Genomic DNA, 27,466 nt, shown 5'->3' on the forward strand with positions numbered 1-27,466 from the left:
TGGTCTTCAGGCCACTTATGGGCTCTGCAACGCAGGGGACTCTGCACACACATGAGTGTTGCAGACATGGAGAAGGTATAGGAACTGATCTGGGTTCCCTTCTCAGGAGCGTATTCACATCTGAGAAGGTTCCTGTTCAGTTCTTCTAAGGTCAATTTTTGGTTAATGTAATCACCATATTTAATATATTGTAAAATACATTTCAATTCTAGAACTAGGATTTGAATCAAGCCTAACTCCAGAGTTTGGACTCTTAATTACATTGATGTGATGATTCATTTGCAAAACAAAACAAACCAAAAAACAAACAAACAAAATAAGACAATTACTGAGATATTTACAGTTAAAATAAAATCAAGGTTGAAATGAGTAAGTTCTGAGAAGAGAGACACCCTATGGAGTCAAGAAGATTCATTAGAGTAAGTGTCCGCAGATGAACAAAACCTCTCCTTTTGACAAGAAAACCCAATGGTAACTTTTATTCTGGTTTCGTATTTCAACAGTTAGACTAGGAATATTCCAAGAGGTTTTAAAAAAAAAAAGCTGAGTCATCAGTGTCCTTTAGAAGGAAAGAAACCTCCCTTTAGGGTGATAAATCTTCACTTTTGCTGGCGGGGGAGGGTGCCCCTCAGAGATGGGGGTGCGAATGCTGCGGGTCTCGTTTCTTTATTCACAACCCTGTACTTTTCTAGATTTAGTTCTGCCAGTTAACTTAGCAGGAGGACACTTGCCAGGAAGGTTAGGGTAGACTCTAGGTTAGTTATTTGGGGATGTTACGATGAAGAGGTCCTAACATATACACCCGGATCTTCCTGCTGGCAGATTTTCAAAGAAGATGCCCAGCCGTGCTTCATCCTGATGCACACTCTCCCGCTCCCCAATAACTGTAAAGTGCGAAAAAACCCTGCCAGGGCCTGCGGAAAGCGCAGCGCTTCCGAGGCTGGCACGCTTTCCTCCTTCCTCTCCAGGGGAGCGATCCCAGCACCGCTCCCGGTGATGTCAGTGGAATCCTGAGCCGGATCCCGCTCCACGGCTGGAGGAGGGCGGACGGTGCTCTCGGCAGCTGAGCAGAGCAGGGGTGTCCCCTGCGAGACCACGGCAGTCCGGGACCCCCAGGGCATAAGCTCTCTCAGCGCGCGGGACCCCGGCGACCGCGCACGCCGCCCCCGCTGGCCCGCGCCATGCTCCGCCCTGGACGCCGCTCGTCCCGGAGCGGGGGTGCGCGGGAGGGGGGGTGGGAGCGGACCAGCTCAGCCTGATTTACGGCTCTGCTGAAAACCGCTTCGCACCCGCAGCGGTAGAAGCGTCGCGGCGGCAGCGGCAGCAGCAGCTGCAGGGGCAGCAACAAGTCGGGTAAGTGGGCATCTGCGCCCGCGGCCCGGCCCAGGGGGCGCGGCAGAGGGGGCCGTCCGGGCTAGGCAGTAGGTCCCGTCCCCGTACCACGGCGGGGAGTTGGGCTTCTCGGCCCCCGCCTGCGGGGACTCGTGTGCGCATGTATCCACTCTGGCACCGACGGGCTGGCACGCTGCGGGGCAGGGGCGGGGAGAGCCGGGACCCCCGAGGCACAGTCATTTCCAGCTTGCCCTGCGTAGGCAGAGGAAATTAGGGCTTGTCCGCCCACCCTGTGAACTGGAGCTTCCTCTGGGCCATTGAAACCTTGCGTACTCCCGGAGTGCGTGATTACCCATTTCCCCATGCAGGGGTTCCACCCCTTCCCCTTGCTCCCTAGAATCCCGAGTTCCCCTTCTTCACCTCTGGCCTGAGTTTCCGGCCAGGGTTGGCATCCTGTCTCCAGAAAACCCGTGGTCCAACAGCCTGGTGTAGCACAGGAAGAGGGTCCCCTCTTTGGGGGCCAGAGGCTTATTAACCTGGAAGCTTTGCCTAGCTGTGTGGGGATCGTTGGTGCCTCTACTTCTGAAGAGGCTGAGGGGCCTAGGAACAACACTTCTCAGTCTAGACCTCTCTTTGGGGCCCGGCGCTTGTTACATTTAAGAAGAAACCCTTCCTGGAGGGAATAGATAGGCGCTGCTTGTGGAATCGGGTTGCTAGCAGTCATCTGTTGCTAGGGCTAAGATAATAAATGTCTGCAAGGAAATAAGAACTTCCCGTTATTAAAAGAGTTATGCTGATACCCACCTGGTTCAAACTTTTGCCATCCTAGAGGTTTTCGTGTTAAAACAGACAGGACAAATCCAACCAGGACACTCTGTTTTAATAAAATCTTGTCTGTGGCCCCACTTAACGTCCAATAGTATTTGATATATTGGGTTTCCAGATTTCAGTAAATCTGGAGTATTGGGGGGGCATCATTATTATGATAACACTTTGATTTAAATCATCATGGCAATAATTTTTAAAAAATTAAAGGCAAAAATCTCAGGTTGAAAATTTTTCAGCTGATTGTGTGCTTAATGCCACTGCACCTAGTTTGAGTGATAACCTTTCCTATACTTGAGGAAAGACTGCTGAGCTTGCTGTCTTAGGACCTGTTTTGGCAATTCATGTGAGTTTTTCTCATTTTTTTTTTTGTATTCATGCTTATCAGTGTCATCAGTAAAATAGGACACTTTTTTGCAGTTACTGTACTAAATTCAGGAGGGCAGGAAACTTGAATTCCACGTCGGAATCTGACACTGTCCTTTGACCTTGGATTAATCACTTTACCTCCTTGCTCCAGTCTTCTCATCTGTGGAAAGGGAATGTTACCCACCTTTTTTATCCTAAGCAGGGTTTGGCAAACTTTGTCTATAAAGGCCAAGTAGTAAGTAGTTTTGACTTAGCCTGCTGTAGAGCCTCTGTCTCAACTACTCACCTCTATCGTTTAGGGCAAAAGCAGCAGTAGACAATATGCAAATGAGTGGAATGTGGCTGGATTTGGCCCATGGATTGTAGGTTTTTAATTTTAGTAATAAGATATTAAATGCAAAAGTCATTTGGAATTTAAAAGCCTCTGTCCTCATGGAGATGATCAGCAACAATCGTTTCAGTAGCATTTTTTAAACAGATGTGCCAATTACCTGTTTTATTCTCCCCTGCCCAGGACTTTGAGAGTAATGCAACAGAAGGCTTTTGAGGAAAGCAGATACCCCTGGCAGGAGTCCTTTGAGAATGTCGCTGTGTGCCTGCCATTCCGCTGCCCGAGGTGTGGGGACCATACCAGATTTAGAAGCCTGTCCTCATTGAGGGCCCATCTGGAATTCAGTCACAGCTACCAGGAAAGAACCCTCTTGACAAAATGCAGCCTCTTTCCGTCCCTCAAAGACACAGACCTAGTCAGTTCCTCAGAACCCCTGAAACAGGGAAAATTGCAGAGCTGTGGCAACATAGTGAAGCAGAAACCGACCTATGTTAACTTGTGTAGCATTTCGCATGAACACGGCAAGGACAGGAAGCCATTCGAGGTGGTGGCAGAGAGGCCTGTGTCCTATGTGCAGACCTACACTACGGTAGACCTACGTGCAGACTCGCTGGATGGCCTGAGGTCCAGTCCTGGCGTTCCCACCTCAGACACCAAAGCAGCTTTTGAGGCACATGTCAGAGAAAAATTCAATCGGATGGTCGAGGCTGTGGACAGGACCATTGAGAAGAGAATCGATAAACTCACCAAAGAGCTGGCCCAGAAAACGGCTGAACTGTTGGAAGTTCGGGCAGCTTTTGTGCAGCTGACTCAGAAAAAGCAGGAAGTGCAGAGACGAGAGCGGGCCCTGAACAGACAGGTGGATGTGGCCGTGGAGATGATCGCAGCGCTGAGGCAACGCCTGACGGAATCCGAAGAGGAGCTTCTCAGGAAAGAAGAGTAAGTGGCGTTGAAACAGGATGCTAACCCCGTTGCTTTAGGCCCTTCCCACCCCCTCACAAGTTACACTCGAATGTTAAGGAAGGTTTGGTTTTAATCACTTGCAGGCACCTTGGCTACATCTCCCATTGATATAGTTGAATGTAGGAGGCATAAGGCTTTTAATACTATTTACCCTCTCCACTGTGGTCTCCAGCTCAGCAACATGAAAGTCGAAAGAATCGAATTCCTTCTCACTTTGGAAACTGTAAACCACTACAAATAATTTTTTTAGAGAGAGGAGTAGTGCAGTCTGTTCATGGGACCCTTTCCTGGCCGTGGTCATGGGTGGGGTGGGGAGGGGGGGTGGGAGGGAGCTGAGAGGGAAGGCAGAAAGGGAGTACTAGGGGACCCTTTCCGTCTCACTGACGGTCTCCAGGCAATAAAATCAAGAACATGAGAGGCTGTCTTGTTCAAGTATACTCTAAATATAAATAATTTTGGCTTCTTTGCCATTTTGGATTACCTGTCTATATTAATTACATGTCAGTAGCAGAGAATCTGTTAATTATAATTTTTATTTTGAAGAAGCAGACATTAGGATACCCAGAGGAAGCTTCTGAGATTTCCATACTCTTCTGATTTAAGTTTGAGAATTTTCTTTTTGTAAAATGCTAGACTAAGTCATGCCTGCTTGCAAAGAGTTCACACGGGTTTTTATAAGTTATAGGTCATCAGAGAAGCTATTACTTTAAAAATTATCACACTTGGAAAAGCATTTCCTTATCAATGAGTATGGATTCAACTCAAACTAGAAAAGTATATGTAACAATGCAGTGTTATTTCCCAAATGCTTAATGTTGGATTTAATTTTAAATGGAGGCTCAGAATTCACAGAACCAAAGGACGTAAAAATTGATTGACTGAAACAGCCTAAAAGGCAGGTTTTCAAATAAGTTGAGTTCTATTATACAGATTGTCTTAATTTCATGCTTTCTTTGCCCTGTGGCACTCTTCTATTTTGTGTTCTCTCTTAAAATGTAGTAAATTAAAGCTTCTCTACTTGGTAAGAGGCTGAGAAACTCTATATATTAAAGAGATCATCACTTGCTATTACTAAATACTTACTGCCTACCTAGAGGGAAAGCCTGCTCTGCTCAACTAGATGATTTTAAAATCATGTAGTGAGGACGGATTTGAATCAGCCATTGATTTATTGATACTCTGCTCCTAGGGAGATGATCTCCATCGAAAAATGTTTCTCTCTTGGTTCTTGATGTTCCCTGGTGGGGGGCTAGTGCCTTGACCTGCTGTAGCACCCAGGGTGACTAACACTGCACCACTGAAAAAATGGCACATGGGGTTGCTCTATGTGCAGAGAAAAGCCTGGAATTAAATTAGTGATATTTCTGTGTGATTGACGAGCACTGAATTTAAAAGGCAACCAAATTAATTGTGTGCATTTACTTGTTTGTCATGTTTTATTTATTAAGTACACAGGTAATAACAGACATGGGATTTGGGGTGGTGGCTGCCTGGAGTATGGGAGAACAATGTGACGGTAGGGAGGAGCATATGGTTCGATGTAGGTTATTGTCAAGGATCTACCTTTTATTTTGGGTGGTGTGTTCAAGGGTGCTTTATTATTATTATTATTTATTTATTTTTTTTGCGGTACACGGGCCCCTCACTGTTGTGGCCTCTTCCGTTGCGGAGCACAAGCTCCGGATGCGCAGGCCCAGCGGCCATGGCTCATGGGCCCAGCCGCTCCGCGGCGTGCGCGAACCCGTGTCCCCTGCATCGGCAGGCGTAGTCTCAACCACTGCACCACGAGGGAAGCCCAAAGGGTGCTTTATTATTAAAAATAACTGGTTAACTAACTTTAGTAAAAGTGGGCCATGCATGAATCCATAGTGATAATATGTTATATATGGTTAATCCAGTGCTGTTACCTGAGGACCAGTTAAAAAATTAAATATACTTGTAAAAAAAAAAATTTAATGGGGTAAAATTGTATGTGTTAAAAGTCCTCCCTCCTCACCAAACATCCCCCACCCCATCCTCTGGAGACAGCCACTGTTTAGTTCAGTGACTGTCCTTCTAGACCTTTCCTGTGTCCATACAATCATACATGCTTTTTATGCACATACAGAGTTACTGTGTTTTCCCAAGTGGAATCATGACACATACTATTCTAATCAGTTTGTTATTGATGAATACATGGTTTTGTTCCATTTTTCCTGGTGTCAAAAATAATGTCTCAGTTAATGTCCTTGTACATATATCTTCATTCATGTTTTTAGGTGTATACCTGAGGGTACATTATGAGTTGATTTTTAGTATGACATTTTTGAACTACCAGGGGAAAAAAAGCAATGACATTGAAAAAAACACCTTAAATGAAAATTCAGTGAAACTGCCTTAAACTTTTAAACATAAAATAAACAAAGTCTTCATTTTGTTAAGCCTTCATTTGGCCTGTGCCATTAATTTCTGTATTCAAGCCTCAAATAATCACTCTTTCTGTACATAAAATAGAACTGAAAGAGTCTTCTTTCCAGGAAGGACAGTGGAGCTCTTGGTCTGAGAGAGCAACTGTGGCCAACAGCCTCAGTGGCTACAGTGTCTAAATCCCCCACCCCAAAATGGGGAGCAGAGCAAGCCAGCTGCCCATCTGTCACACTACTGAAACCAGGGTGATTTGACTACATCTGCCTGGCTGGGCCACGATCCTTCCTTCCACCACTCCCTCACAGTGCTAAGCCTTCCACCAAAGAGGTGACCTTTCATATACGGAAGACCTGCTTGGCCAACGAACATACCAGGAGTTGTGCTCTCCTGTTAAACCCCTCCAAACGAGCTCTCAAGGCCCATTTGTGAGAAGAAGTATGTTGTTACAGTCCCATTTGAAATTGACTTAAACTCTGGGGACCCTTTAAGACACAGATAGTAACTTTGGTTTAAAAAAAAGCAAACACCTAGTATTTGACATTCACATGAGGCTCTCTTGCTTATGGATTTTCCCCGTAACTTTAAAATTCTTTCATACTGAAAAAAAAAAAAAGACTTGAGGGCTGATTCTGCCTTGAGGCCATCTATAGGTTGAATCAACTCGGATTACAGAAGTCATATATATGCTCTGTAACAGAGGAGACTGTTTGAACTGGCAGTGTTTTGTACTTTTGTCCTGAGTCTCATTGTACCTCCACAGAGAGGTGTCTGTATGTTTCTGGAGTGCAAATCCAAGAAAGAAACTGCTCATTGTCTTCACAAAGTTTGTGCAACTTTAAAAGTCCTATGGAAACAGGTACTTGTATTTACTTGTTCAGGAGTATTCAGAGCTTGTAGGGTAGCACTGCCCATGATCAGGTAAATCAGTCCCAGCCAACCTTGCAGTAAGGTGTCCCTTAACAAGAAAGGACAGATTGTAGCTGATTCCTGGCTGAGTTGGTGACCTGGGCTTTGGAGAACATCAGTGTAATAGCAGTGATCCTAAATTTACTTGCACACTCATCTGTTGGTAAGGTTGGAAGGCCCCGACTGAGCACCTGTGATGTGCCCAGCACTGTGCTAGGTGTGTTTGGGGGACATGAAATTCTTGGTCTTTTTCCCTAAGGAACTTACACGCTACACAGGAAGAATAAAACATACCCATGTTCAAACTCAGGGTAGTTTGAAAAAGTGCTTACATACAAGCCACAGTTTCAAGTTGATGAACATTAGAGAACACATTTTCCCATGTGGTGAGGCCAAACTGAAGGAGTGAGGAGGAAAAGCGGGGTTTGCATTGGTAGCTGGAGGACAGTGACATTGAAGGACATCAGAGAGGTGACTGTTGTAAACGAACCCTGAGGAGACTGTGTAATTTTAGTTCTGGAAGGTACCCACCTTCATTTTACAGATTTGGAAAATAAAGCCCAGAACAGTAGAATGACAAGGACAGAAATTTAGTAGCAAAGCTGAAACAGGAACCCAAGTTCCCTATCTCTCTGCTGAGTGCTTTTTCCATTAATTCACTGTGCTTCAGCCAGACTTTTGAAAATACACTATTTGCCCAGAGTATCAAGACTTAGGTAATACCATATCTGGCCCATTTTGGAATGGCTTGCTTCTCTGCTGTGTTGAGAGGGCTGCCATGGTGACATCATTTATTTTTCTGATGAAATTAAAGAAAATGTCAGGTGGCATCAAAGGTGTTGGGAAATGGGGAAATGGTGGCATCATCAGTATAGTTGATATTAAGCTTCTGGAACACCAACCTGGGACTTGTAACTTCCAACAACGGCTTTTAACTTGATCCTCTGGATGTCTGTTCCCCGTCAGGGTAGAGTACGTGTCACTACCAGCCTTTGATGGCAGTGAGGGACCTCTTTGTAATTCCATCTCTAATTTCCATCCTGCTCCCTTGCGAGCTATGACAGATAGAATCTCTCCCTTCTTCCTTCATCATTTGACTTGTTCCCAGCCTGGTGTCAGCCAGAAGACAAATCTTTACTGAGTGCTTGCTGAGCGCCAGGTACTATTCTAGGTTCTGGTCATACAGTGATAACCAAATGAGTCCAGTTCCTGCTTTCATGACAGGAGTAGACAAGCGGATAAATTAGACATTAAACATCATTAGGGGTATGTTAAAAGAGACATCGAGGGGTGGCTTGAACCAGGAATGTCCATTTAGGTTTCTGTCCAAAGCTGGCTGTAGAATGCTGTCCTTTGAAGGACAAGTTTGACTTGGTAACTTGCTTTGCACAACTAAACCCTCTTGCCACTTAATTACGTCTTTCCCGGTTTTGATCAGCTAAAGCAGTGCGTGGTCTCCAGACTGATCCGTAGCTAGGAAGCAGGCCGAGAAAAATCATGTCAGATGTAGAGTTCAGTGGGACAGGGAGGTGTCTGTTTGCTCCACATTTTACTGCATTTATGTAAATGGGGCCTCTCTATCCAGGCTGTGTTCCATGCAGACTTACGAACCAATGTACGAAAAACTGGATGTCAAATATTCCCTCTTAGAGATGGCATCTGGTAAAATTTGGAGACCCCCCCCAAAAAAAATTTCTATTTGTCTCTCTCATGTCTGTCCTTCCCTCCCCAAACTACCCTTTCTGTCTGGACTGAGGGGCTTAGAATGTGGTTTTGATCTATTTATAAGAATAATTTGACTTTCTCCTTAGAGTTATTTTTTAAGTTCTTAATTAGAACCATATATTATACTTTTTGGTGTGTTCCAGGAAGTGAAAAAAGAGAGATGAGGCAAAGGGCTGACAAGAGTAGAAATGTGACATGGCTCCTGATGTGGGGCAGGTGTCGATTCCACCCTGTGGGCCCCGCCAGGGATACAGGAGCTGACCCCGAGCTCTGAGTGTGCAGCCTGGCTTCCAGTGCTCGGAGGTGGTTGGCTCCAGCTTTATGATTTGCCTCGTGGCTGACATTACAGTCGGTCTGAGGTGTTCTGTGATCAGTAGCTAGGCTATTTTTAGCCAGGGGTATTTTTACTGTTTCATATACTTCTGAAGAGGTTCATAAATCAGTAATGCAAAATGAAATTTAAATAACTTGGTAGAACTTTGCCCTTGGGATAAGAAGATGTTAAAGATGTTGTTTAAGAACAGGAGAGAGAGGGCTTCCCTGGTGGCGCAGTGGTTGAGAATCTGCCTGCCAATGCAGGGGACATGGGTTTGAGCCCTGGTCTGGGAAGATCCCATATGCCACGGAGCAACTAGGCCCGTGAGCCACAACTACTGAGCCTGCGCGTCTGGAGCTTGTGCTCTGCAACAAGAGAGGCCACGATAGTGAGAGGCCCATGCACCGCGATGAAGAGTGGACCCCGCTTGCCACAACTAGAGAAAGCCCTCGCACTGAAACGAAGACCCAACACAGCAAAAATAAATAAATAAATTACTAAGACTCCTACCCCCAACATCTTAAAAAAAAAAAAAAAGCGTTGGATGTTTAAAAACAAAAAAGAACAGGAGAGAGGCATCAATTTTAGATCCCACCTTCATTTCTGCAGCAGGTACCTGTGTTGTAGGTTACTTACTGGTTTTATGCCCCAATACTTGTCTGGAAAAAGAGACAAGGAAACCTAAGTATCTTTTAGTCAGCTAAAGATTTTTGTCTAGAGATGTAGTTAGACATCTCATGCATTCAGCAGAAATTTGTGGAGTCTCTGTTGTGTGCTGGGCTCAACATTAGGTGCTGTGGGAATCACAGTGTAGGAGCAGGCCAGGGCCCTGAACTCACTGATTTTGTGATTTACGGCGTCAGTGGCACGACGAGTCCCTGCAGTGTGTGCTGTGATAGGCTGCATGGTCTGCGGGAGAATACAGCAGGTCACCCAGCCCACATTTAGGCGAGTGGAGCCCTCAGGTTAGAGGGATCATTAGAGTCGGGGCTTGGGAAGGGACCCTGGGGAAGGGAACAGCATCTGCAGAAGAAAGCATCTGGCTTGTAGGCTGAGTGGAGTTCACTGATGCTGGAGCAGAAAGGAGGTGATGTGCAGTGATGAGACCCAAGGGGATTGTAAGGCTAAAGGATGTCCATGAAAGGTGGAAACGTAGGGAGATAGACATGATAAATGGTTTGTGGATAGTAGATTACAGTGAGTGATATGATCAGTGTGTCCTCCCTCATTAACAATGCATAGTTTGGAACTTCCCTGGTGTAGTGGTCCAGTGGGTAGGACTCCGTGCTCCCAATGCAGGGGGCCCGGGTTCCGTCCCTGGTCGGGGAACTAGATCCTACATGCCGCAACTAGGAGTCTGCATGCCACAACTAAGAAGTCCACATGACGCAACTAAAGATCCCACATGCTGCAACGAAGATCCAGCATGCCGCAAATAAAACCCTTTGCAGCCAAAATAAATAAGTAAATATTTAAAACAAACAAACAAACAAAAGCAAAGCATAGTTCAATGCCAATGTAAAATCGCAATGAACACCACAGTGCATTAACGTGCATTTCCCTCTATCTCTACACCTGCTTCTAGAGTGTGTTGTTCACATGATAGTATATCTTCGATTTATTTTTTGAAATTAACCCATCTTTAACCCACCTCAGAAGAAGGAATTGAAGGGGTTCAATCTGTGAAAAATAAAATATTATCTATGTTTTAGACCTTTATAACCATCCTGTAAATAAATGAGTGCATGAGTGAACAAATATTTTTTTCTCAATAAAACTTTGATTGTACTGAAGGGGCTTTTTCACTCAGTGCTTTCTTCTACTGTGTTTGTTTCTGAATGCCTGTGAATCTCAGGATACTGAAAGATTTCTAGGTCTGCAAATCATTCAGCATGATAACGAACTTCAGGCCAGTTTCTTATACTATAGTGGTATTCTGGTATCTTTTCCTTTAGTATCAGATATTGCTTTAAATAAGCATATTTTCCACTGAAGCTTAAAACCTGGATTTCAGTCATTTTTAACCTTTAAAAAAAAAAAAAAAGAAGTCAAAGATAGGGCTGGAAGCAGCCTAGAATCAGTTAATTTCCCCAGAGCTGGTCTGCACCCACACCTGGACTGAATTTCACGTTTGCCCTTATCTTCTCATCTGGCCTTCCAGCTTTACACTGTATTCTGAGTTAGGGTTGAGAACTTAAAATAAAACCACACAGGTCTTTTACTCTGCTGTCTGATAGCATGTGTTATTCTTTTTCTTAGTCACATTCAGCCCAGCTTTGTAATTTTGAACTTATTTCAGTATTTGTTTCTTTTAATGTCTGCTTCCCCCACTATGTGAGGGGTCTGTGCAAGACAGCCAGATCCAGCCTGCCACCTGTTTTTGTGGAGCCCCGTGCTAAGAATAGTTTTTATATTTCTAAATGCTTGAAAAAAATTCAAAAGAGAAATAATAATTCATGATATATGAAAATTATATGAAATTCAAATTTCAGTGTCCATAAATTAAGTTTTATTGTTACACAGCCTCTGTGGCTCTTTTGTGCTAGGCAGACTTGAGTAGTTGCAACAGAGACCATATGGACTGCAGAGCCTAAAATATTTACTCTCTGGCCCTTTACAGAAAAAGTTGGCTGACCCCTGGTTAGACAGTAAGCTTCATGAGGACAGCCACCGGTTCATGAATGCCCTCGCACTAAGCCCAGTACCTTGTAGCATTCAGTAGATGTTTGTTGAGTTCCTGAATAATGGAGTAAATAAATGTATGGATTGTGGCTGCATCGTACTAGAGTTCTAGCCCACGTCGTCCACCCTTACCAGAGTTCTGAGGTTTAGGATCACCCTGTACATGGCATGGCAGCAGTTCTCAAACTTTTTGGCCTCGCTTCCCCTTACACTCTTAAAAAAATCTGAGGACCCCAAGAAGTTTTCTCTGTGTGGGTTTTATCTATCAATATTTACTGTATTAAAAATTAAAATTTAGAAAGTAAAAACACTAAGCATATAAAAATAATGATATTAAATCCATTACTTGTTAACATATTTTTGTGAAAAAGAACAATTTTCCCAAAAACAATTTAGTGAAAAGAGTGGTATTGTTTTCAAAGTTTTGCTAATACTTTTAATGCCTGGCTTATTTAATAGGAGGCAGCTGAAACTTAGTTCTGCCTTTAATGTGTTGCAAATTTGTTGTTTTGGTTGAAGTAGATGAAGGAAATCCAGTCTCACACAGATATGTGGTAGGAAAATGGAGAGGTATGTTAACAGCCTTTTGAGAGAATAGTGGATATTCTGCTTTGATATTATGCCAGAGCTTGACAGTTGGTAGCTTCTCAAAGGTTAACTGCAATGTGGAATCTGAAACCACATCAGTGAACGAACATTTCCTTCTCCCTTCCATTGAAATCCATTGGCCTGTCTTGCACTTTGAATGGATATTTTACTGTTTGGAGTATAATGATTAAAGAAAGTACAAATGCAAAGTAGTTAAATCTCTGTCTTTTTCATTCAGGAAATTCACAAGATTCCTTGGGAAAATAAGACGTGTTTCTGGATATTGTTAATCCAGGCTGAACAGGATGTGAGAGGGGGATTTGAAGTTGTGTACATGTGCTATTCCACAATTAATCACTAGTTTCTGTTCCTGTTTTTACCTAATACAGATACCCAAACAGAATCTCAGTATGAACATCTCCAGCCCTTGTCTCGTGTAACTTCTCTTTTAAAATTAAATCATCACTGTTTTAAATGTCTTTTTTTTTTTTTTTCTTAGTTGATGTGAAACATCCATAAGCTGAAATTAGGTTAGCATTGGTGCCAGGTTGTTTGGAAGAAAGGGTATTAACTTCTTAGCTTTAGGGGACAAGATAATTGAATGAGGGAGGTTAGAAAAAGATGCTTCATTTTTACAACATAACACTCCACAATCAACTAGTGGCATTAATGTTTTAAAATTTTTTATATGGAACCGGTAATAAAACATCACATGGGGCTTCCCTGGTGGCGCAGTGGTTGAGAGTCCGCCTGCCGATGCAGGGGACACGGGTTCGTGCCCCGGTCTGGGAGGATCCCACATGCCGCGGAGCGGCTGGGCCCGTGAGCCATGGCCGCTGAGCCTGCGCGTCCGGAGCCTGTCCTCCGCAGCGGGAGAGGCCGCAACAGTGAGAGGCCCGCGTAACGCATAAAAAAAAAAAAAAAAAAAAACATCACATGATTTAAAAATGTAGCCACAATCATAAGCTGTATTGCATTCAGATTTGTTTTCTTGCTTTTGAGATGTTAATTCTGTGGGATTAAGCTGTCAAATATTGCTCTTATATTCTAAACTGTAACAGCCTGAGAGCTCAAGAATAGTAAATATGCACAGAGAAAAAAAAAAGACTGGAAAAAATACACCAGAATGTTCACAGTAGTTACCTCTGGGTGGTAGGATTATGGGTCATTTTTTGTTTCTTCCCTGTCCTTTTTAAACATTGACTACAACAAATATTTATTGGATATTATGTGTCAGGTATTGTACTGAGTGATGGGCTTACAGCAAAGAACAAAAAGCTGATTCAGTCCCTGCTCAGTTAGATCTTCCATAGGTCACTTTTTGTATTTCCCATAATAAACATGAAATATTTCTGTAATGAGATAAATATAGTAAATATTATAAACCAAAATGAATTGAAAAAATACACTGGCTCTTTTTGCTATGTTTTTGGTTTTGGTGGGTGAGAGGGTTGTGGGTTTTTGGTTGTTTCCCCTGTAAGTACCAATTTGGAGACTGGTTTATGAGTCAGTTATCCTAAACGTCACCAAACATCACCACTAAACATCACTTGACTCCAAATGAATTGAAGCCTTGATATTGGAAAGAGGAAGGAGCAGCCATTTCCTGGGCTTTGTTTTCGGTGGTGCTTTTGAGCTGTGTGAAGATATCCCATCCAAGCGTTCTCAGTTGTAACTAAGAACCATGACAGGGCTGGATGTGGCACCTGGATGGACCCTCCACTGTTTTGCTGCTGGTTGGGGTTTGTGACTTACCTAGGAGGCAGGTCAGAGCCAAATGACGGCAGAGCTTGAAAACTGGCTTGTGTCCGTGGCTTGAACAGCTTGGAAAGTGCACATCTTCTATGCAGGGCTCATACGGAAACATCTGGAAATAAACTTGAAACTTAATGATGAAAGAGAACTTTCCAAAAGGACTCTTATTTCCTATATGTGACTACTTCTTAGCTCCTGAAAGATAATGGAATTATTATGGGCTCTGGGTTTATGTTTGATCTGGATAGGAAACTAGAAAAAAGGGGACTGGTATGATGAGCAATTTTTGGAGTGAATCATTGTTAGAACCAGTCTCTTTTCTGTTTTTATAAATATATAATTTTATAAAATAACATTTTACAGAGACGTTTGACTCTGTAGGAAGTGTCAGAAAAGTTTCAGTATGGCCAAGTGTGATGTAATATATTTATGAGAGAAAAGTCATGACTAATTGTAAAAGTGGCTCCCTGACCAGTTGTACAGAATAAAGGATCTGGAAGCCACCACCAACTGTTTTGCAAAGACCTTCTTTGAAACTATGACTTCCTGAGCTGAACAGCCCTGAAGTTCTACTCTCAAGAAATTATGGAGCTTAGCAGAAAATAAAAATCAAGTGGAGGTTGAGAAGATTCAGAGAAGGCAATGAATTTAATGAACTCTCTAGAACAACTGCATGAGGTTAGATTTAAGAAAACATTTAGATTTTTTAATCTAAAATGAATGAAGTTTAGGGGAACAATGATCAGAGTCCTTAGAATCTTGGTTCTGCGTGAGTAGAACATGGCCAGAAACATGAGGGACCGCTCTCTGAAGGTTGCGAGTTCAAAGACACATAAAGGAAATACTATATCCAGCAGGTAGTGAAATTATGGAAATCAGTAGCTCCAGTGAGTGTGACAAAACATACAAAGGGGATGGCCAAAAAGATCTTGATTTCTTATTAAGTGAGGCAAATCAAGTGAGAAAATTTTGATACTGTATACCTATTGATAGTACTGATTTGTATGTGTATATGTAGAGATGTTTGTGAGGATGGTTACCAAAATGTAAACAGTGGTGGTCTTAGGATAATGGGGTTTCAGGTGATATTTTCTTCATTATATTTTAATGTGTTTGAATTTTTTATAAAGAACTTATTTAGTTATAATTCAGTAAAGTATTATTTTCATACTTGCATTAGAAATAAAAAGATATAAAATAGTAATATAGTTATTAAAATTTTTCTGGATTTCTGAATCATAATGAATTATGTAGGTAAAGGTATTTTGCTCAACTTTTTAGGGAAGGGCAACCTGAACATTGCTTCTCCTATGTCAGCTAACGTAGCTTCCCCAACAGACCTTGGATCTACCTCAAGATGGCAGTTCTTGGACTGTTTCATTCTTAGCTCAAAAATATACTATTGGGGCTTCCCTGGTGGCGCAGTGGTCGAGAGTCCACCTGCTGATGCAGGGGACGCAGGTTCGTGCCCCGGTCCGGGAAGATCCCACATGCCGCGGAGTGGCTGGGCCCGTGAGCCATGGCTGCTGAGCCTGCGCGTCTGGAGCCTGTGCTCCGCAATGGGAGAGCCCACAACAGCGAGAGGCCCGCGTAACGCAAAAAAAAAAAACATATATATATACACACTATTGGACATGGTGACTCCTTTTATATGCTTTGGTGCTCAGTGTGGTCTCTTGCTTCCATATTTCCTTCCCTGTATTTTCTTCCCCAATAGCCAGACTTTTCAAATGTAAGTCAGAACTTTTCTCAAAAGTGGCCAGTGGTTTCCCATCTCATAATAACATCTGGCACACTGACCTGTGAGGCCCCGCCTGGCTCCCTGCTCTGGCTGTCCTCCCCTCCCCACTCTGCTCTGTCCTTGCAGGCCTCCTTGCTGTACCTCAGGCCATTCTGCACATTCCCACCGAGCACCTGGCTTGCTCTTCCCAGCTATCTGCATGGCTGTTCCTTGCTTCCTGGTGTCTGTTCAAATGCTGCCCCATCCAAAATGTTGTCCTGACTTTGCTTTCTATAGTTTCACTTACTCCTTCCCTTCCTCCATCATTCGCTGTCCCCCTGCCCTGTTTCTCCTTAGCACTTATCACCATATGACATATATGTTTATTTGTATATTTTATAGTGACTATCTTCTTCTACTAAAATGTAGCCTCTAAATGTATCACTTAAAATGTAATTTTATCTCTCTTATCATGCTGTGGCCATACTGCCTAGGGCAGTACCTGACACATAGTAGGCACTCAGTAAATATGTATTGAACGAATGAATTCCTGTCTCGCTTCTCCATTTTGTTTTCTGATGTTTTTGCCTTGCAGAGAAGTGGTTACATTCAACCATTTCCTGGAAGCAGCCGCTGAGAAGGAGGTTCAGGGGAAAGCTCGGCTCCAGGACTTTATTGAGAACCTGCTGCACCGGGTAGAACTGGCGGAAAAGCAGTTGGAGTACTATCACAGCCAGCAGGCCGCTGGCCTCTGCCGGGACGCCAGTGAGCACGTGGTGAGTCATGCAGGCCCCGCACCAGGTGTGAGGGCTGTGGTATATCAGGTGGGGTCAAGGACAGCAGAAAAGGGAACTGGGGAATGATTTGCAGGAATTTTCTAGACATCATTTGAAAGCACTGCCCTGGCCATGCCTGTGTCGGGGAAGTGATACAGGTGAGTTCAAGACACTTGGAAGTAAGCTACATTCCTGGATGCACGGTCTCCATTTCTTCACTCTCCAGCTCCACACCAAGCTGAGTTGGTAGAAATATTTTTATATTGTAGAATGACAGTTTGAAGTATACAAAGAAATCATCTGTCCCTACCTTGGTGTCAAGTATATTGGAAGTTATTATCCTGTTTTGGAGCTCTTCAAGGAATCTTCTGAAAACTTTCATGCTTCTTAGTTAGCAAAATTTAACCACATTTTTTCTTTAATAGGAAGGAAAACACTATTTGGTAGTCTCTATAGGTGAAACATTCTTTAAGTAGATTTTCAAAAAGACTAAGAAAAATTCACAGGTGATATGCTAATAATACATTTTTGCATACAATTTTACATATGGTTTCAGGGACTTAAAAAACGCCTAGAGCCCAAGTGAGAACCCTGAATATGGATGAAGGTCCAGACTCTCATAAGTGGCTTTTTTTTTTGGCTGCATTGGGTCTTCGGTGCTGCGCGAGGGCTTTCTCTAGTTGTGGCGAGCGGGGGCTACTCTTTGTTGTAGTGCACAGGCTTCTCATTGCAGTGGCTTCTCTTGTTGCGGAGCATGGGCTCTAGGTGCGCGGGCTTCCGTAGTTGTAGCACGTGGGCTCAGCAGTTGTGGCACACACAGGCTTAGTTGCTCCACAGCACGTGGGATCTTCCTGGATGTGGATTGAACCCATGGCCCCTGCATTGGCAGGCGGATTCTTAACCATTGCGCCACCAGGGAAGGCCCTCATAAGTGGCTTGATCCAGATTACCTGGTCTCTTCAGAGGGTGGGGTGTTTACAAATAACCATGCTGTAGGTGTCGGAGGTGGATGGCCATATTTGCCCTCTATACAATTTCCTTGGTGGTATAAACAACAAAGCCAAAGAATGGATTTTTGAAAACCTAAAGTGGTTTATTTATAACATTTTCATTATCCATTGAATTTTATTTATGCTTATTACCACCTTCCCAGAAGATTTAAAGATGATTCTTTTACTAACCCCCAAATGGACTATATATATGAGGAAAAGAAAAATAGGGAACATTTATGCTAACCAAAAGGTTAGTAAGGTTGCTATTGGTGGATTGAAAAGTTTAGGTTGAGCAGTCTGGAAGCCAAGATTAACAGGATACATGATTAAATAATCGAAGAAGGAATGAAATGAAAGGCATGTGGATAAAGAAGGAAGACCGGAGGGAGAGAGACAGCAGGAAAGAACAGAGACATGGAGGAAGGAAAGAAATGAAGAATCTTACACGGTGCCTACTGTAGTAACGTTCCCTCAGCCTTCGAGCCGCACAGTTGGGCAAGCGCCAGAACTTCCCAGTCAGGAACAAAGTAGACTGGAAGGAAGTAAATGTGTCATGTTTGTGAGGTTTCAGTAACTGTCATCAAAGCAGTTTCAGCTACCTGACGTATTTATTATTTTCCAGGTGGGTGTCTGTGGTCCCCTGAGAAAGAACGTTTATTCCCCTCCTCGATTCCCCTGTCACCTCTTTGGGAAATGCAAGAGTGCAGTCTCGGCTGGAGGGACACTCTGAGCCCTTTCCTGCCTCCTTCTTCCACCTTGCCATCTCTCAGGGGAGGGTTGTGGCATGAGGTCACCGAGCCCAGATGTGAGGTGAGAGGGCCTGGCTTCTAGATCATTCCCACCCTGCTTCTGACTGGATGAGACAGTTTGTCTTCCTGGGCCTATCATTCTTCTATAAAATGAAGCAGTTGGACTAGATGCTGTATAAGGGCTTTTGGCCTCTTAAGTTCTGCGATCATCACCTGACTTTGGTGGTTAGGAATTCTAAAATTAAAATGTAGCCATGATATTTTCAGTATTTAGTCTTAGTAGTAACCCAGAACTAAGAAATGTATAAATTATTAGTAACCCAGAGCTAAGAAGGTCTCAGAGAAAATAATGGAAGGCAATGAGAAAGAAAGGAAACCCATTAGTTCTCGCCTTTATTTATATTTCTGTGCTCACTTCTTCTGCTGACTTTACTTTTCCAGCTTGGAAACGGAACACCTTTTAAAAGACATGGCCAGTCCTTACTTCTCATCCTGCTGTATCATGTAATCAAAAGTTGAACAGCATCTCAGCTCTTTTAGTCAGATGTATAGATATAAAATTATGTGTGTGTATGTGTACACATAACATATATATACACACACGCACACATAAGTATGTGTATATACATACACACACACACACACACATATATATACATGTACATACAAATACGGTAGGACATTTAATTAATAAATATTTGTTTTTGTTCTCTGTGTCCCAAAACCTGACATCATCTGCCTTCTTCAGATTTGATCGACATAAGGAAGAGTTGACTAATTCGGATCAAATAAAGTGCAGTTAAGATTGTAGCAGTGAATTTAGAAGTGAGAGCTGTCTGTGAGCAGGGCATGACCAGGCTGTAGTGAGGTGAGCTGACTTTTGGACGGAGAACACACTGCCCTGAGAACACCAAGAATGAGATGTTTGATTTCTGAAAGTATGGGCAGATGTCGTTTCCCCTGTTTTCATGTATAGTCCTCTAAACTCTACTTTGGACCATAGTGTACCACGTTATGAGACAGTCTACAAACCCTAAGACCATTTTACCTTTTTACTTAGTCTGTTTCATCATAATAAAATACATTCACCACGTCTTTGATGTAATCAGACTACTCGGTCTGGCCTCTCTGGTATCTGTGGCTATGGAAGAACTTGGATTCTTTTAGCAGGAAAACCTTTGAATCGTATCTTTAGTAACCTGTTTGGCCCAGCTGAATGAAAGTGCAGGGCACCAAGAAGCCTGGGCTTCTGGAGCCTCAGCCCCGCGCAGGAGAGCTCCTTGCCGCAGTGCACCCCAGGATGGAGCAGAACTTTCTGACTGACTCCCCCCACCTCCGCTCCCTCCTCCAGAACAGTGGGGAATGCTGTCAGGAGCCTGGCTGGCTCTTGCCATCTCCAACAAGGCTGCTGTACAGAAACAGTGTGGCCTTGTCATCTCCCTTCTTTTCCAGCCCCCAGTTCCCTCCCTCTCTCCTCTTCCCTCTTTTTCTCATTACCACCTCCAGAGAGTAGTGACATTTCTAGATTGACGTGTTAAATTGCTTCTTTCTAAGATGTCTTCTAGCTTTAAGATTCTTTTGTGCTCTAGAAGAATTTCCTTCCCCCTCATATTTAGTGCCTTTTCTGAAATAATGTTTCGGCATATGTATCTTTCCCTTAATCCTCTTGAGCATTTATGTTCTTTTTCACCTGGCTGATTTCTAAAAATGTAATATGCTTACTCAGGTAATTTGTCTGTATGCTCAGAAACATGCTGTCGAATTAGACACAAAGTGACCTAATATCTCATCTGCCAAAATCACTCACAGAACTGCTCAAATGGAAGGTCATGAAATAGCTTGGATAATCTTATTTTAAGCATTGCATTTATTTCCTGGAGGTTGCTAAATTAGGACTAGCAGTAATTCATTTAACATATTTACTGGGGATGCAGTGCTTACTGGGTGCTGAGGAAACTGCTGTGAACGAGATCGATGAGGTCCCTGGTCTCAGGGAGGAGGGGCACACAATAAGCAAACAGATAATGAAGATAATTTCGTATAGTGAAGATCCTACTATAAAGAAAAAAGTAAGATGATATGTTTGAGATGGCCACTTTAGCTTTAGCAAAAAGCTTTCAAAAAAAGCCTTGCTGAAGAGGCAACATTTGCACTGTGACCTGAATAACAAGGACGCAGCTCTGTGAGAATTTGGAAGTGGAATATTCTAGGCAAAGGAATAGGAAATGCAGCTGCCTTAGGAGGGAACAAGCTTGGCATGTTTGAGTGGTGGGTGATAAGTCAGAGAGGTAGGAAGGATCCATATCAGGCGGGGGCTTCTTGGTCATATAAGGAGTTTGCATATGTTCCACTGCACACGGGGAAGCCATTGGAAGGTTTTAAGTAGGAGGTGATCTGTGTTTTAGCAAAATCACTCTGCTGCTCTGTGGGGAATTGACTGGAGGGGTGCAAAAATGAGCGACAAGTTAGAAAGCTCTTCTGTTGTGGCAGATGAGGGGGGATGGCAGCTTGGGTAGAACCGAGTAGAGAGAGGTGAAGGGTATCGGATATGTTCTTGGAGGAAAATTGACAAGACCAGCTGGCCTTGCTGAAGGATTAGATTTAGCTGGCGAGGGAAAGTGAGGAGTCAAAAATGAGTCCAAGGTTTTGGCCTCAAAAATTGAGTATATACAGAGGGGAAGTTGGAGGAGGGCTAGGTGTCCAGTTTCCCAAAACCTATAATAACCTGAGACACCATATTTGTCTTTTAAGTACTTAAATTGGCTCTCAGTGCAAGGTTATTTATATTTTTTCAACCTGAAACCTTGACCAAGGACTCTCTTGATCCCCCTCTTCATACCCTCCTCTCCCTAAATAAAAAGAAGACAAAAGTAGCTGGACCAGGAGAAAATGGAGGTAGGTAGTTGGGCTAAGTGGGAAGAGCATTTCCATCTGCCTGAGGCTGTGGAGGCCTCTTGTGTTCACAGGGAGGAGAGCACATGAAATTCTTTGGTGCCTGTGATATCGGCCCCACCTCCACCCCAAGCCTCATAATCTAGCAGATCACTGTTGGCCTTTTCCCTGTGAGAGAAGCACACACACACACAACTTTTGCATAAAGTTCCAAAGGGAATTATGTACCCATATGCAATACATCATTACACTATATGCTTGCATACATACATAAAGTTGAACATATTTTGTCATGCCTCAATAATAATAATTTTTTTTTAAGTGGGAAAGTATTTAAAGGAAGGAAAACCCTGTAAGTTTTCAGAGTTTATATACACACTAAAACCCATTCAAGGAGCCCAGCTGATGGGGAGCGGGGGCAGGCGGACTGGGAGAAAGAGGGTAGAAATGCTGATGCCTTTGGGGTTCCCGGAAACTACCAGTCTGGTGTTTGCCGGAGCCATCTGTTCCCCCTTCTTTGTATATTGCAAGACCTCATGACCCTCACGCAAGGAACGTGCCTTTTTCTGTTCACGTTTACTACTCTCATGCCAAACCCAGCCAGCGTGGACAGGGTCAGCAATAATGCTGACTTTCAGTTGTGTCCCAAGGCAGAAGGCAGGAGTCCCATCTTACCTTCCTAGGCACGTGACCCTCAGAAGTCTGCTGAAGAAAGCTGCTTTCTGATTTGCTCCTGACTAAAGCTCAAGCTTCACACAGAAGACCTGGAGGAAGATCCTGTTATGCTGAGCTTGGTTTCTCCGGTGATTTGAGTATAGAGGGATGCATGTCTTGGCCACGCTGCGCCAGGATGGCCCTTTCTCCACATTCTCTTTGTCGTCCTCTTCTTCCGTCAGTCTGCTTGCAGATGTGACGCCACTTCTTTCAGTAAAGGCTGCATGAGGGAGGTTGGGAATATGCTATAAATACACTTGCCTATAAAGTGTCTGGTGACATGTGGAACACAAAATGATAATTATCATTTATTCTGCAAATGATATTCTGAGCCCAGCCACAAAAGTGCATGCAGATATTTTATTGAGAGTGGAAAATAACCTCAAAGATAGATGGCCTCAGGACATTTGTGGAGTTGGTCTTCGTATGCTCTCATTTTAGAAATGATGTATTTTAGGCAATAAACATTTTATGCCAATTTTCCCCGTAGTTGATACACTGTGACCAGACATAGCTGTAGTAAATTAGCTGCAAATACAGCCTGAATCAATCAAGAAATAATGGCACATCATTCCAGTTTTTAAAAACATGTTTCTTCAAGTGTTGTTCTCTTGAGGGGCTGTTTAACTTTTTGAAATTTTTGAGATCTGCTGATACTGGCTTCTTGGAAATCTCAGAACAGGGAGCCACAGAGGCTTCCTGAGTAAGCAGAGCTGAGCATGAAACGTTCTTGTTCTCCGCGGTGATGGATGGTGCCATGGGCAGTGATCCCGATACCAGTTACCGGCTTCTTTAATGGGAATACAGTTTCTTAAAAATATAAGCAACGAGGATTTAAAAAACCGAATCCAGCCTTTAAGTGAAGTAATGTTTTGTCTTATTTGTTTTCCTTCAGCTTACAGATATCTCCTCAAATAGGAAATCCAAATGCCTGTATGTATATCTTTTTATACTTAGGCTATTTGATATTGTTTGCATAATATGTGTTCCTGTTGCACTTTATATGATATCTATAATATAAGTGGATTTGAGAGTTTCAGGAGAAAATTTACCTGCTTGTGTACCTAACTTTCTAAAATGTGGATGTGACTTTTAACTCTGCTAATAGTCTGTGAGTATACGGCAGTATGATAGTAATGCAGGAGTCTTTTTAAAATATTGAATAATATAACTTTCTCTTATTGTGCTATAGTGTAGTCGTAATATCTCTATAGCACTATTAATGTAGTGTGCACAATAATTTATATATATATATATAAATTTATACTGTGAATCATATACTTTATGATAGCTGTACTACAGATTTGTTTGAATCCCCTAGAAGTCACTTAAAGAGTCAAGAGATGAGGGTTCTGGTCCCATCTTCTCCATAGACCACTGTATGTATTACCCTGGATAGTCATTTAAGTTTTCTCTACCTCAGTTTTTATCACTGGTAAATAAGACTAGTAATATCTCCCTGGGAATTTAGTATCATGAGATCACTTCATGAAGGCCATAGAAATTTTTGGAAGAAAAATATCAATATATATTATTTGTTTTACTGGCAGCATTATTGCCACCTTAGCATGCAGGAGTGATTGTTCCATGAGTAGTTTTTATTCTTTTAAGGATTTAAAGAAATCTTTCTTTCTGCTCATCTCCTTCCTCCCCCGCAACCATTTGTAGAAGCCGAGGGCACCCACATTCTGTGTGTAACCACCCTGATCTCAAGACCCATTTCCATCCAAAGGGAAGGAGCTACCTGAAAAAAGCCAAGGATGACAGAGCCAGCATGCAGCCTGCTAATAAGTCCATGCACGAACAGGCTGAGTCCGCAAGAGAACTCTGCAGACCAGCAAAGAAAGGGGAGCCTCTAGGATTTACCCGGAAAGGAAACATAAGGCCGAAAATAGCCAAAAAAAAGCCAACAGCGATTGTGAACATCATCTAAAAGGGTGGATGGCTCTGGACAACCACCACTGGGCTTTGGGAATGTTGTTCTAGGGGTCAGTAATGTTCTTTTAGATACAAGCCATCATAAAACACATTTCATGTCCATACAGGCACCTGGATTAACCAGAATTTAACAAACGGAAATCTCAGTGAACCAGAATTTTTTACAAGTCCCTTTTGGAAGCAAGAGGCAAATTACAGAAAGAATTTTTTAAAAATGCAAGCAGTCTTATTCCAAACTTTTAGCAAAATGAAGCTCCACCTTCTAAGATGGTTAGCCCGTCTCCAGCCATTTCCACATCTGGAGTTCTGTGCAGTGGTTAATTCTCAGGCCCAAGGCCAAAGAAGATGTCAGGCACTGGAAAAAAACTCAACCTGTGCCCCCTGCTCTGAATTGTGAGGCAAGGAATGGGAATGTAAAGTCCTGTTAATAGTAGTGAAATAAACATATTTTTGTTCATTTTTAACCTTACCCTCAATTAATTTGGGAGCTTCCAAAATAAGGCTGTTTCCCTGAGTATTCTGATTAATCAAGATTTCAGTGTTTGGGCTGCTTCAAGGACTCATTCTGTCAGACTTCAGTTGTCATTCCGACAGACTGTTTTCTAGTTTGTTTCATGCAGGTTTTTGTTTCCCTGGATGCATGTTTATTCTTATTTTGATGCACCTCTGTTCTCTTCTTTGGCTGAGTATTCTGCACCCTAAGACCAAGCTGCCAGCCTCTATCTTAATAGCTGCTTCTACTGCTATGGTTGGGGAGGATAGTAAAACACTTTTGATCGGCACCCATCACCAGTTCAGGGTCTGAATGGTTGGATGCCAGTGGATTGCACATTTAGTGCATTGTGAGCCATCCCGGAGACACCACAGATGTTACTCAGCCCTTTCCTAAGACCTGCTTCCCGGGGGGTGTCAGCATCCTCTCTGTTAGCTGTAGGCATGACTTTCTCCTTGCTGGCCTAACTTTTTCCACCTCCTGCTGCTTCTGTGCCCTTTTATGACTAAAATACATGTTCTTACCTTTCAACCAAGTATCTGATGTATTTGTTGTATACGGCCTTCTAAAGTAATTTCTGAAATAAACATTGCATGTGGGATCCAGAATCTGAGATTGTCCTCCCCACCCTGCCTCCCTAAAATGGCCTTGGTTTCCATAAAGAACCATCTGTTACGAACCTCCTGCTTTACAATTTTCTTCAAGAATGAATTTCCGTGTTACTTTTTTTTTTTTTAAATTAGCAATATCATCAGGTCTCCTGCAGAGTTTACAAGTGCTGACATTCTTTTGGAAATAAGAACAATTATGTCCACAAATATATACATTTATTTGTATAAATGTACAGCACATAACACATACAAAATATATATGTCAAGTATATTAATAATTTATTTTTCAATACTCATGAAAAAGGTGTGTGTTTGTGGTGGGTGGTTTTTAAACTATGTATTTTCATGTAAATTGAATTCTCTTATTTTAAAAATTAAAGCTGTAACCTAATTAACATTAGTAGAATTATGATTGTTATTGCAATAAGCATCAGATTAGCAATGCATTAAAAATAGGTAACAAAGCAATTACTTAAAATGCCAGTAAATTGAAAAGTGTAACTTATACAAATGCTTTGAACCTATCGTAGTGAAAATGTTAAATTTTTGAATCTTCACCTTGACTCTTGGCTCATGGGGGTGGGCTTTTCACGTGGCGTATAGGCAACTATTAAGTGGGAAAATACATTGCTGTGAATATCACTGTTTAGGCTAACACTAAAAACTGTAACGTTATAATAATTATTTATTTGGAGAATTAATCTCCTTCAAGGTTATTTATTATTGATGTTTATACCATGATTGCACTTTAGCCTTTTACATACTAAAAACTTGACTTGTTTGTTGTATTGCATGCTCTTTGTCCCATAATGTGTGTGTGCAATGACAACAGTTTGCTTTTAAAGGTGATAGAAGCCAGATTTTTTCCCCATTTAATTTAATGTAACTTACATTTTCAATTTTCATTTAATATGCCTAGAGGGCATGACAGCTCTCTTTGACAGTGGTACCCAGTGACCTTAAGAAAGCACCATAATGTCATATCTACTCTATGTACATTACACAAGAGAAATGATTTTAAGGTTTATTATATTAAAAAAATTTTTTTAAGTTCTAACTAAATTCTGACTCTTACATAAGGAGATGCATTATGTATATTGTGCTTCCTTAGAGACCATAAATTTGCTTTTGAGACATGGGAGCCACCTCATTCTAAGGGATATCCCATTTACATGCCTTGGCCTGAGTCTTGTGCCATGTCCAACTTGGGTCTTATTTTTAAATATTTTCTGTTTCTTAATAGGCAGTCAACCTTAGAATTGCTTTTTTGAAGAAATCACCAAAGTTTCTGGGAAAACATGTTCAAGTTTAAACTGAAGAATGGATCTAATTTTATCATTTGCTTTGTAAGGAAGAAATCTTTATTTCAAACCTTCTTTCATTCTCTTTTCCCAAACTAGATTACAGATTCTTAAATGCAAAGTTCAGATAACTTAGACACTGTTTTCCGGTATTCTTCAGGGTCATTCTGTTGTATGGAAGTAGGAATGTTCTGTTCCCAGATTAAAAAAAAAAGTTTTTAGATTATGAAATAAAGCTATATTTATGACTAACATGTTGGTATGTTTTGTCTAGTTGAAGTGTTTCCAGGGAACCAAGTGTGCTTGTCTATTAACAGTGAACAAAATAGTTCTTCATGAATAAGTTGTTCATTGTACATATAAACACTATGATCTTGTACCTATAAATTTTCTTGAGAACTTAGCTTGATCTTTTTTGTTTATCATAATACTTCTATCTAAAGGTTCTTTTTACATATGTTCACACTCAGAAGTCCTCATTAAAAGCTCATTTGGCACTTTTCTCCCATCTTCCTCCACAACCATAAGTAATTTTCCTACACTGTATTTTTAAACTTATCAACTTTTAGCAAAAACCATGAACAGATTTCACAGTGTATATCCCAGACTATATGTGCTATACATTCTAGTCATTACAAGGCTCAGAAAGTGATCAGGATACTTAACAGAATTATATCATTGGTAGAATTACTCAGCCATTGGTCTTTTAAGAACCACGGAATTAGGAAAATTTATGGGATTCCATTTGTTCAGAAGCTGTTGGAGTTGTTAGGGAGATGACCTCAGTCTGTTCTTATGCCTACTCCTGTTAAAGTTAATGGGGTGCTCGCTTCGGCAGCACATATACTAAAATTGGAACGATACAGAGAAGATTAGCATGGCCCCTGTGCAAGGATGACATGCAAATTTGTGAAGCGTTCCATATTTAAAAAAAAAAAAGGTTAATGGGTTCACCAGGTCATATTGTTCTTGAGAAATAACTGTGGCATTCTTGATTATCTCTGGGCATTAGAAAACATAAATAAATCCCCATATCTCAATTCTGTTCAACCTGGATCCTTGAAAAATGAATTCCAGAGATG

The 27,466-nt window shown here is 42.1% G+C and overlaps 1 protein-coding gene and 1 non-coding gene across 4 annotated transcripts; both read left to right on the top strand.

The window, feature by feature from the left end:
• The first annotated feature begins 959 nt into the window (after nucleotides 1–959).
• On the top strand, nucleotides 960–26,786 carry ZNF365 (zinc finger protein 365). 3 transcript variants are annotated; one of them, XM_032609257.1, is made up of 5 exons: nucleotides 960–1,353; nucleotides 3,041–3,796; nucleotides 16,514–16,694; nucleotides 22,937–22,974; nucleotides 23,710–26,630. In XM_032609257.1, exons 2-5 carry the CDS (start codon nucleotides 3,054–3,056, stop codon nucleotides 23,972–23,974), a joined length of 1,227 nt encoding a protein of 408 aa, XP_032465148.1. In that variant the 5' UTR covers nucleotides 960–1,353; nucleotides 3,041–3,053; the 3' UTR covers nucleotides 23,975–26,630. The 3 variants fall into 3 exon arrangements, 2 of the variants coding, with proteins under 2 accessions (XP_032465148.1, XP_032465149.1); XR_004346328.1 differs by having other exon boundaries at nucleotides 1,231–1,353; nucleotides 22,011–22,974; nucleotides 23,710–23,818; XM_032609258.1 differs by lacking the exon at nucleotides 22,937–22,974 and having other exon boundaries at nucleotides 1,231–1,353; nucleotides 23,710–26,786.
• Nucleotides 26,787–27,206: 420 nt separating this feature from the next.
• Nucleotides 27,207–27,313, top strand: LOC116742082. The gene has a single exon (XR_004346353.1). It is a non-coding gene; the product is annotated as a U6 spliceosomal RNA (small nuclear RNA).
• The last annotated feature ends 153 nt before the right edge of the window (nucleotides 27,314–27,466 follow it).

This window comes from Phocoena sinus, chromosome 16 (genome assembly GCF_008692025.1).
Source record: "Phocoena sinus isolate mPhoSin1 chromosome 16, mPhoSin1.pri, whole genome shotgun sequence".
NCBI classification, from domain to species: Eukaryota; Metazoa; Chordata; class Mammalia; order Artiodactyla; family Phocoenidae; genus Phocoena; species Phocoena sinus.